The 12,300-nt window shown below is 35.6% G+C and overlaps 1 protein-coding gene across 1 annotated transcript in view; it reads right to left on the reverse strand.

Moving 5' to 3' along the window:
- Positions 1–12,300, reverse strand: part of LOC126810426 (endothelin-converting enzyme 1) — a 48,344-nt gene that overhangs the window by 26,887 nt on the left and 9,157 nt on the right. The window contains exons 2-3 of the mRNA XM_050535485.2: positions 10,302–10,379; positions 1,577–1,694 (exon numbers count right to left, since the gene is read on the reverse strand). Of these exons, the coding sequence (XP_050391442.1) occupies positions 1,577–1,694; positions 10,302–10,379 (196 nt within the window). The remainder of the gene's footprint in view (positions 1–1,576; positions 1,695–10,301; positions 10,380–12,300) is intronic.

Here is a 12,300-nt window from a genome sequence, read left to right on the forward strand (position 1 = left end):
AAGTGGGTAAGACGCTGGCTCGCTAGCCTGGAGGTCGCGTGTTCGAGCCCTGCATTGGACGAGAAAGTTCATCGGGATTTCCAGGCGTGGTTTCCTCTAGTCAGTGGTGCAAGATGGAGGGTCTGACAAGGATAGCTGTCTAGTCGTTTGAATGTGACGAAAAACCGAGGATATTGACGTGCACGTAAAAGATCCCTTGGCAGTAGGAATTCGATATAAGAGTAGACCATGGTGCCGCTGCCCGGGAAAAATTTCCCTCATAGCTCACTGTATGGCAGTAGGACGTTAAACCCCATTTTCTTTGTACGCTATGTTTATAACTTGCTCATGATAGCCAAGATGGCGATTTCACGTTGTTTATCGGTCAGTGACCAAGCTTGTCATAAATATAATTGATTGATGGATAGTGGAGAAACATATGACTCAAAATCAAGAATCCAGTGCGAAAACACTATTCTACTATTATTTCAAAATTAATGACAGTGTTTTACCGTGAAATTATGAATAAATAATCTGTGTACTACCCTGCGTGTTAAAATATATTCACAATGGAAATATAAATGTATAAGATACATCAATTAGCAATCTCCAAGGCAGCGGCCCAGAATTCGACTCTGTCCTTAGCCCACGCACTTATTTATTCACATCGGATCTACGCGATTTTTAAACCTTAGACGCGAACACATACATTGTATTTTATCAAAGGTATATTTTAAATATTTCAAATTTGCCCCAGTTAGCTTTCTTAAAGATACATTAACGAGTTGGCAGTTCTCACTATAATAGTTAAAAACTAGATAATGTAAAGGCAATTTGCTGAAAATTTCATTCAAATTGATCCACTATGAACCGAGAACTAAGCGATTGAAATTTCCGCCTAGCCTCGGTCATCAATACTAAATTCAGTACGATAAACAGCATAGTCTCGATTATCCATTTAATCGTTAAATCGTGAAGGAGAATTATGCAGTAAATCGGCTCATAATCCACTAAAGATCCAGGCTAGCGATGTCATCTAGAGTTGATTATGGCATGGACAGGTTAAGTAATGTCTAAGTAGTAATTTAGATAACATTTCAGGCCTAAAGAAAGACCTACAATAGACAGATTTAGCTCTTGCATAATGTATGTTTAAGGATTGCTGTCATATTTTAATTGTGTTAATTATAGACTGCATTAATTATAAAGCTGCCTTTATAAAGGCAAGCAGCATCACGTGGAAGTAACCATGTGTGTCAAATTTAGAATGGTGACATGCGCAGTCCCAAATTTCTCCTGTATTGGTTTAGCATCAACATGACATCCCTTTTGTTAACAGTATTTCGAGCCTCGTGTCTCTTATAAACTAGAATACTGTCTTGGAACCGATGTATTTTAATATTTCGATTTATTTATAGGTGTTTAAGCAGGTTTTCCTCCACCTCTTCCAATAAAATGTAATTCCCATCTCCAAATATCAATGATATATAATAATAAAATTTTCCCTTCTTGGCCACACCCCTGTGTGTCAATGGAGACAATAATTGAAACAATTGGGCTCACCTATAAGACAATAACTAAAATAAATTGTACTCACCTATAAGATAAGAAGCATACGAATCCAGTATTTGTTCAGGGTTCTCTTTTAAACGAGTTCGATGCCAGGATAATGAAGCTTTAGTAGCGAAACCACCGCACGCAAAACGATTAAAATCCTGAAAAAGGAATATTTATATAAATTATAAAATAAGTAAATCAGGAAGAAGGACTGTACCGTCTCGTAAACATGTCATTTTGAGACTACCATATTATATTTACTATGCTCATTAAAGATGCATAATGTAAGATTTAGATAAAGAGTTGGCCATCGTTGCTATAATAGTTCAAATTTAGACAATGAAAAATAAATATATCGAAACTTTCATTCAAATTACTTTATTCTGGGGGAGGTTATGACAGGTGTAGCGTACATAGTTTAATATCGTAGCAACGGTTCTTGACAACTGAGACTAAGTATCGATTATCCAGTTTATCGTTACATTTTTAAAACTCGTGGGTCTTTAAATCCATCTATATCGCAGCCTACCGATAGTCTAGATAGTTGATTATAGGCTTGGCATGTGAATAAATCTCTAAAAATATCTTAAGATATGTAAGATTTAAAACCAGAAAAATAAAACGCAATACGCAGATTTAGCTCTTACATAATGCATCTTTAAAGTTAGGGAGACACAACTTGCCCTGACATTTGTGTTTCTGTCTACTATTAGTACAATTCTTACTTTCACTGGTACAGGCCACGCACGATTAAATCAGTGAACCTCGACGTTTCATACTGTCCGTCAAATTAGGCACTAGCCCATTTCTAGCAAGCACCATATGACATATACCGTTGACAAGAAAGAGCCAAGCTTAAATTGAAAACTTTCGGCGTTTCATCGCCACCCTTACAGGCATACACCTCGGAACTCCCCATCGAAGGTCGAGATGCCTTACCTCTCGATGACACCGGTCCCCTTAATTAAAGAATGCTGGCTGGATATTTACTTTACTGATAGCGTGAAGCATGATTAGAATTTACTTTATTTGCCGATACAGTTATCCAACAGATACAAACTATCAGGAATAAATCAAGCAAAAACATAGAATATCAATTAAACAATATAAACAAATTTTCCAGAACAATTAGTATTGCAATTATGTGGTATGTGATTCACATAATGTCTTTGATTCTAAATAAACCACCAACAAAACCAACACCGGAAATCAAAAAGTAGGTGTGTAATTGAATTGTGCTGGAACACGCAACTCATCCATCTATAGCAAGACAGAGGGAGAAATAGGGTTTAACGTACACTCGACACAAGCTAAGTCATTTCGGGACTAAAATTGTTCAATAATTCGCTTGCGCGCAGGGGTCTTTAGCAGAGGGAGGAAACCGGAGGAATCGGAGAAAACCCACGAGGCGAGCCTACTCCTTAGCACCTACAATCGAGAAATCGAAACCACACCACTTGACTCAATGACAGACCTTATAGTCCAACGCGCATGCGTTAACCATTCGGCCATCCAAACCACCTTCCATCCATAATAGTGCAAATATACAAATGCATACATGGGTATAAACGGTTTAAGATAGTGAATTTTGCTATGTCAAAAATACTTATATGTGGTCGTACACAAACAATTAAGGCCTAGCGATGCTTTATTCTACTGCATCGTTCATTATTGATATTAATAAAAAGAAAAGAAATCTATTCGCTTACAAATTAATGGCAGGGGCGAAAGATGTTATTCCTCGAGCCTTGACACGAGTTCTTCCTTAATGTCTATATGAAAACCCCACCGTGCATGAAGAAGAATTGTGTGCGGATGTGACGAAAATAGTCTGCCCTGAGGCATGATCTTATTTGTAAAAGTTATAATTTTTAAATCAAATATAAAATAAAGGTCTCTGTAGGTAATAGTTTTAAAAGTGTTAACAATGCTCTTCTACGAAATTGAACTTATCACATTAAAAGTCTGGCTTCCAAATACTTTCAAGTGACCTTTAAATATTGTATACGTTTTGCAGAAATTTCATTTTAGAAACGCGTTAGTACATTTAAAAGTTGACATTTAAAGTTTTTGGGGACAATAGAGATTGTACAATGGCTGTATTCTAGTATGACACAAATATACAGCTGCGTTCCCGTCAGACGTAAACAAATATAACAGTTCTTTCCGTTCTTTCAATACCGCCACATTATTTTTCTGTAAGATTGTTGGATATTTAAATTTTATCCACGAACAACGCACATCAATTGGTATCTATATCTACATGTTTTGTTTTACTGGTTTATACTATTATCTAAAGATGCCTTTTGTGTCCAGACTTTCATTAAGTCTAATTATAAGAAACAGGGTCGCATTGAGGCTTCGACCTCTTGTTAACACAATTTAGACTTTGGTCGTTTTGGAACACAGACACTTGAAGGGATTAAAATAAACTTCTTACTACTGCTTGACTATCTATAATACATAGTCAAGCAGTAGTAAGAAGTTTATTTTAATCCCTTCAAGTGCCTGTGTTTTGGAACTACACAGATGTTGAATTCAGTTATTTTACGATCATGTGCAATGCTCGGGACACGTGCAAAATGTACACATATGGATTTCCGCGTTTCATCCCATCATACAGTTTGATAAGCCCCTTTAATTGAGAAACGGCTTTGAAAAATAGCAATGATCTCCCACGCTAAGACCAAAATTTTAAATGTCAAAGTAAATTAAGTTATAAGATTATGATACACTCTAATGAACCCTCCGAACACCCATCATACAATTACATTTACATTTATATCGCCTCGTATCAGGCTAGTTGATCAAACGCCAACATGCTCTGTCGTTCGCCAATTATTTCTGTTCCCATAGCTGAAGTAAAAGTGAATAACCCCGTAAATTGACGCCTAAAATAAGCCTGTATTTTATATAACAAAGAAAATGATTAAGTGAACAGACCAATGATGAATACAGTCTGGTCGCTTCAAATATTACCATAACCATGATGGCGTTTATGATGTCTTGAATGGATAACAAGCTCATGTTGCATTCCGTGGTTCGGAGTTTTTATGATGTCGTTCCCCTATCCATTGTGGGTATTTTATATAGTTAATCTCATAATCCACAAGAATTATTGTATGGTTCTTAAACCTCGTCTATGACCCAATCGACTGTTGAAAATAGGAATCTCTGATCGTCTGGGTTGTCGTCGCATTAATCCCGGTTATTTACGAGAAGAAAAACACATTTACCGAGATTACCATTCCATTACGACTGGCTTTGACGCATCGGATTTAATGGTTGTCGTTCTGGCTATGCGTAAGACATATTTTCTCAACGCAAGAGAAGAGCGAGCTCTGGGTTATTGAATAAGCCAGGTTGTCGTGTCAAGATCTCGTGTGATAATGTATTTAGTCGTTAATTAAGCGGGAAACAAATCTAACAAGGTAAAGAGAAGAACCGATAATCAACCAGCATTGATCAGGCTAGCCACGATTTCTTTCACCTTTCAATCAGTCGCCTTTTGTATGCAGCAAATTATTTTGGTCAGTCTCGTTTACGAAACTTTAAGGGTCAGCTAATCTGATATGGAAAGATAACGGTAAATCTCTTTCTTCAGAAACTAATCAAGCGGGCCGACTTTCCTCGTCTGTGCTTGTAACGACAGACCTTCTGTCCTTTATAATTGTGTTATTTGGCAAATGTTCTATACCTTCAGCAGTCAAGTATACCTTAATATGTCAAATTGACGAATGAAGAGCCCTTAATTGATGAAGCAATCAGTTGTGGATTTCGCGTGAATGGACGACCTCACTTGAGAGGAAGCTACCAAGTTTGACTTTTAGCTATCCGGAAATGTGCTTCTTTGTATAGAAGAATGATACTATGCCGATGATCTGTATGGCAACTAATTAACGTTTGTTAGCATTTACTGACTAGGTATGGAAATTAAATAATTGATGAGTAAAAACGAAAGTCATCCGGGGGTAAAAAGTCCACTGATAAAGAGTTCTATTATACTTTAAAGATAGGTTGCCGGGCAACGAAACATACGCCCACAGCAGCTAAATCGTCCGGGGTCGACAAGGGTTGTCGCATATTTATTCTTTTGTGGGTAATTAGGGGCATTTACAAGAACATCTCTTACAGATAAGATTATAATCTTTGTCGCTTGACAAAGATTTAAATAATGAATATAAATTTCATACAGAACGGTTAATCACTTTCATCAATCGAGCATTAACAAGGTTGAACAAAGTGAAACGAGATCCATAACTCTAGACGTAATTAATGTAAATTGCTGAACTTTACTAATCTAAATGATGCATTTAAATTTCATGATAACTTTTGGCGTTAGAGCTTTCACAATGTTCAACAAGGTTCAACAAAGTGTAACAAGGGCCATAACTCTAGACGTTATACACGGAAATTGCTGAAATTCAATAGGATTCTTCATTTTACTAATTTAAATGACGCATATAAATTTCATACAGATCGGCAGATAACCTTTGATGTTAGAGCGTTCACAAGGTGCAACAAAGTGAAACAAGGGCCATAAATCTAGAAGCAATTAACAGAAATTATTGAAATTAAATAGGCTTCACTATCATTTTTAGGGGGGTTGGATGCCCGAATGGTTAGCACGTGCGCGCTGTATCATAAGTCATTGAGTCAACTGGCGTGGTTTCGAATCCCCGGTTGTACATGACAAGGAGTAGGTCGCCTGTCCAACCTCGTGGGTTTTCTCCGGGTCCTCCCACTGCTAAAGACCCCTACGCGCAAGCGAATTATTTAATTAAATTTAAACCAAATGTTAGTCCCGAAATGACCTAGTTTGTGTCGAGACGACGTTAAACCCCATTTTTCTCTCTCTCTCTCTGTCTTTGTCTCCCCCTCTCTCTCTATCAATTTTAAAACAATCTGATGATAACTTTTGGCGAGGACGGACGGGCGGGGCGACGGCAATATACGTCCACATTTCAATGTGGGCGTATAAAAACTAGTAATATCATGCTTTAAAAAAAATGAGAGATCCGGAAAGTAACGGTATACGCCTTCTGTTGAAGTTTTTACTTCCTAATATGAATTCGACATTTGGAATATCTATCGCTTATAGCGTAATACTATAAAACCCTTCACACTTTTTTACGTTTTTGTTCCCACTATTTTTCAACGTATAAGCTGATAATGACTAAATTATCGAACGGTAGGTTCTGAATCTGCAACAATAATTAATAGCGAACGTCTCAGTCATATAATGTTTTGCTAGAGTTATTACTGATGAGAAATAAAAAACAAACACGCGTCTACATTATTTTAAGATGCTCAATAGGACAAAAACGACAGTTCTTTAATTAACATGTAGAACTAACTTTTTTCGTAGACGAGTACCCAGCACATTAGATAACTTGATATTTTAACTATACCTTTCTGCCAACCGATAAAATTCTTAAACAAAAACAGGATTCGTATTATGTAGCGTTACAGTTCCTTGACGAAAATGGTATTGCGAAACAATAAAATAGCGATTTGCGAAATTGATTCAGTAACTACAAAGTCCATGAATGTTCAGAGAAGATGTTTAACACCTCAAATTATAGTTAACATTTCGATCAACGTATTTCAGCCAAACTGTAAAAATACACTGTCCGTGTTGCATCGATTAAGATATTGTTATCGGATGAATCTGTTGTTTCAGAGAATGGCACAATTGAGTTGCAAGAATTCTGACTTCCAGTTTATGCTGTTTATATGGCCTCATATCACAGTACATGAAGTGATAAAAACTTCTGATATACTTTATATACGGCGTTCTGAATTAAATGTCGTTCCTGGGGGTATTGTAAATTAGATTTAGGTTGATATACAGAGGAAGACATACAATAAACTTTCTTTTGGTCAGAATGAGATATATGGAGAAGGAAAGAATGGCTGCTATAAATCAATATGATATATGGCAAGAAGATGGTCATTCTAGTTGATTCTATTACTGATAATTAATATTTCCAAGATGATAATTTTAACTGCTAATCCCTTAATCAAAGTGACAATCCGTTTAAATTCATTTCATCTGGAATAATTCCCTTGTGGTTTTCTTCTAACCAGATTTTCGACATATTGTTGTAGTGTATAAACGTAATTTATTTATTTTCACTAATTCCTTCTGAGAATGGAATCCCCTATGCTTCCTCTATAAGCCTGTTAATTGTCTTGACACCAGCTTTGACTTAGAATTATCAGAATTAAACGGAAAGATCGATTAAAGTGAAATTGTTCATGCTGTTGAAAGAATTTGAAGAACAATGGTCAAATTTATGCTATTATGACTGGATACTTTCCAACATGTGTTTTATTTTCTGAGGTAACGTTCAATGGCCAATATGTGACGTCACTAGAACAAACATAAATCGCTAGCCGCTTGAACTTCCCAAATAAATAAGAAGTGGTATCTTTATTGTACAGAGACTAAGCATATCCTCCCAAAGTCACGACACCTTTTACTAAATTTAGATTCTGAAGTCAAAGCGACATGGTAGAAGCTAATCAGTTGTTTTGAGAACCACGGTTACGCAGAATTTAGACATGGTGGTTCTATAAAGGACGTTTGTGACAAATTTTAACAGTGAATAAAGCTATTACATACTTTGTGTGGAAGTATATAGTAATTAAAGAAAAGGTAATCCAATACTATATAGGATCAATTCGCTTAAATTAGCAGTGTACCTGTTTCCTCAGAATACGCTGTAGTTTGTTTAACTTATGCCTCAACCAGGACCGTATATTCTCTCCATAGCTTAGGGCAATAATAATTTTTTTTTTACCGTATTCCGTGAAATCAATAAACCTGAAAACAATTGTTGTATCACCCACCATCCTTAACCTAAAGGTGCTAAGTACAAATTGGTATTTCAGATATCCATCTTTTATAAATCATCCAAGCAACGACGGTTAAATTATAATTTCTGACGTTGGCGATAAAATATTAGAACGTTAAAACATCGGAATACAAATCGTCGCTGAGCGGATTTTATATTCATGGGAAAAAGATGACTGAATGCAAGAGAAAATGTAGAAAGCAGTATCTCGATGGGTAGGTTCGAAAAACTGGAGGAATAGCAAACAAGGCGTGCGTGTGTACTATGATGATAAAATAGAGAATATTATATTAGTTAAATATGGTTATCTACAATGGTAATGTGTGTTCCAGGCGCCATCTTGAGAACATACATGAACATTTAATCAGGTTTTACGATCTTACAAGTCAATACAGCGATATCAAATACGTCGTTACAAGCTAAAGTGAGTCTTCAAGCCTCACTGCACGGTCAATATTAACATTATGTAATGATATATTGCACGTCCATGTTAGCTATAGAAAAGGGACAATGTAATATTTACATACGAATACGTATATCATGGCTGTATTTAGCAGTAAGATGTAATAATAGTAATGCAGATGCCTTGTGTTCAATAATGACACCAATACATCACACAATTTACAGCAGACCGGGAAAGAAATGGCGCGAGACATGATTTCATTAGACAGTTTGCTGCCGTTGAAAAATTAATATTTTTTTCTCAGTTAAGGATGTAGGAGATTGAGAATTGAAGGAACCGTGCTCTGTTTATGGGTGTATATATTTGAAGAGTGCTATCCGGTATATAGACAGACAGATGCCAAAGTTAGATGTTGATTGGTTATACTCCATCGATACAAGTTTTCAGACGCATCATCGCCGTCGCCTCGTTGTGTAGCATTTTCTTAATTTAGAGTTAGTTCCAAACCAAAAAGAAATAATGAAATCTTAAAATTGGTTGGAATCTCATTTGGTCAATTCTTTAATATGTTCTTAATATCAGACTGAACAAATGTTTGAATTTTTGTCTGTCAAGATTCTAGACTTAATGGTAGAAATTTCATGAATCACCACCCAGACAAGAGATTTCTTGATTCGGCTATTATTTAAACTGAAATACCAATTACTATGCAAAAATAGGCCTAATCAAGTCTGACGAACGGAGAACTCCAAATACGTTTACAATTATTTTATATTTGTACTTTTGTTCGATAGTACATTTGGGGTTGATCAAAATGAAGTGCATAAATAAATGAACTACGTGGTACATAATACATAAAGGTTATGAATGTTAATTTGAAGGTAGATCAATTCCATATTAACTGATAACTAACACATGGCCGGTGCGATTAATCGAAAAAATTCTAACATCAACTACTTTCTTATTATGTAGATAAAACAAAGTGAAGCAAAATCGATTCTTACAAATCATCCAAATACTCAGTGACGGGTATGAGGTAAAAATAAATATGCGATAATTTCCATAATCGAAAATTGTACCAGGTTTACTGAAAAGGGTAGGTTTGTCCGGGGGCGCTTATCTGCATTGGCGCTACAGATACTTGCCCTTTACGACGCAAGCTAATAAAAACACAAGGGTCGAATCAAGGGTAAATAGTTTATCTCAAAACCTATTCTCAGGCGGCGATGAATGGTGGTTTTTCCTAACATTTGATTTGGGAAAATATATCACCATTGGTATTGTTTGTGGGTAGTCGTATTAAGGGTTTATCGGAAATCAAATCAACAGTTAGGGAAATCGAACAATCATCCATGGCGACACTAGAACAAGATTTGGGGGATTACTATTAATTATCTTTAGGACGTGCAAAGTCTTGTAACCTTGAACCATTCCTAATTTTTATCGACACATATTCATGTTTAATAGTAAAAAGATAGACATGTAGACGTATAAAGACTTACCTGGCAGGGATCAGCGTTTGGTACCATACGACCTAATATACTGGCCGCTGTTTCTATACATTCTGGAGTTTTACATACCTTCAATAGAAAAGAAGATAAATGTTTTAAATAAGAATAGTTTGAATCTACTTGAACTGCAGATGCCGAGAAGAATTGTTGCCGCAATTACTGAAATGTTAGAGTAGCTTCAAGACTAATTATATACGTATTATTTTAAATGTCATTATACGTGTTTAGGATTTAACGGGCCTTATACATATTTTAATACAGAGAAATTAAAAATTTAACTTTTTTGAGAGATAACTTCTTAGTCAAACTTCTGCATGGCTATAAGCCTTCAATTACGTATGCGACTTCCCCATTATAGAAAGTGTAGGTTAACGGATAAGAAATTGGAAAAAACATTTTTGCATAGGAGGAAATATGATTAATGGGATTCTTTAATACTAATGTATGCCTTTATTCACGCTTGATCAGTCGTGTATCTATACTTTAATTAATATCTTTATGATTCACAGACCTTATTCATGAACAGATCATAAAAAATGACAAGTAACTATTACGAGGTTACGGCATCTTAAACATGTGAAATTCTAGTAATTATTGATTAATTTCTATTGAATTGTAACTGATCTTACTAGACCAAAGAAAAAAATCCTATTGCATGTTCGCTGAATCACTTAGAACTTGGCCGAAACCGGAGACGAAGCAGAAAATACCAGTTAATTAGCTAGAAGACGGATTAATCGGAAACTTGTAAATTGTGCGGATGGCCAGATGATCATAATGTCAACAGATATTAGCATCAGGTCACTTCAGTCAATACTTTGATACAGATTCATCTTTTTTTCTACAGATCTTGCATTTAATTAGCACGACTTAGTGAGCTTTCATACCTCGATCATCAAGAGTAATGGCTATCAAGCTGTAGGCTATACTAGTAGTAATATTACTTTGATAATGTGTCAAGCTTAAATTTATGCGGTACTCAGAGAAAGTAGCCACATTTGTTTAAAACTGATTCACGGGAAAGGTGATTGAATGTCAGAAGAATTATAGATTCATCATACCTAGGTATTCCAATATTGAATAAGACACCCACGATTTACACAAATATATCTCTTAAATATTTGGAATATTAATTAGTTCACAGTTTCCTAACCTGGAGTTCGTGAAATCCGAACAAATATGATAGGCCAACGACGGACAGACGTTTAAACAAAATTGTGGACGTGGAAAAATCAAACAGCATGCAAACAATAATTGACAATTTTAATACTTTATAATCGTTCAGTCGAATGAAAATATATACGGGTATAGGTAGACAGTTAAATCTGAAAGCTTTAAATAAGAAATCTTAACAGGAAAACAAATGGTATATTTATAGCTGTGGACACAGACAAGAAAAATTAACCCCGAATCATCTGAGGATTCGAGCGAAAATTGGGTTGAAATGATCAGTTGATTGAAATTGCGAAAGCGAACGAAAACACATTAGACTTTACGTCACAATAGACGTCTTGGGCCATAAAAAAAGTCTCTCAAAGGGTTAGAAACATCTACTAACTTGTTGATACCCTTAGTCTACATCTACGTATCTTCTACAACATATGTCAAAATAATATACAGCTTTTGTTATCTATTATATGCAGTTGACACGGGTAAATTACTTTGTTTGGCTGGCATGGGGTTTTACTAACGTTTCAATTTATTAGAATGTGAACTTGCCAGAATGCGCTGATTGATATTTTATCGAGAGCGAGGTCCCCCGGCATCTCATCCCAAACCAACTTCATCTCTGTCAAATGAAAATAAACACGAAGCCTTCAGCTGGCCAAATGTGAAGCCAATGATATTCATAGAAGCAACAATTACATTCAGTATTAGAATATGACATTATTTGACAGTATGTCAAGTTGTGGGTACAAATCAAACTATCATTGTATAATGAAAATAAGACATATTATAGATTGGGTCAAAGATGACCAAATGTGGAATC

This window comes from Patella vulgata, chromosome 2, assembly GCF_932274485.2.
Source record: "Patella vulgata chromosome 2, xgPatVulg1.2, whole genome shotgun sequence".
In the NCBI taxonomy this organism is placed as follows: Eukaryota; Metazoa; Mollusca; class Gastropoda; family Patellidae; genus Patella; species Patella vulgata.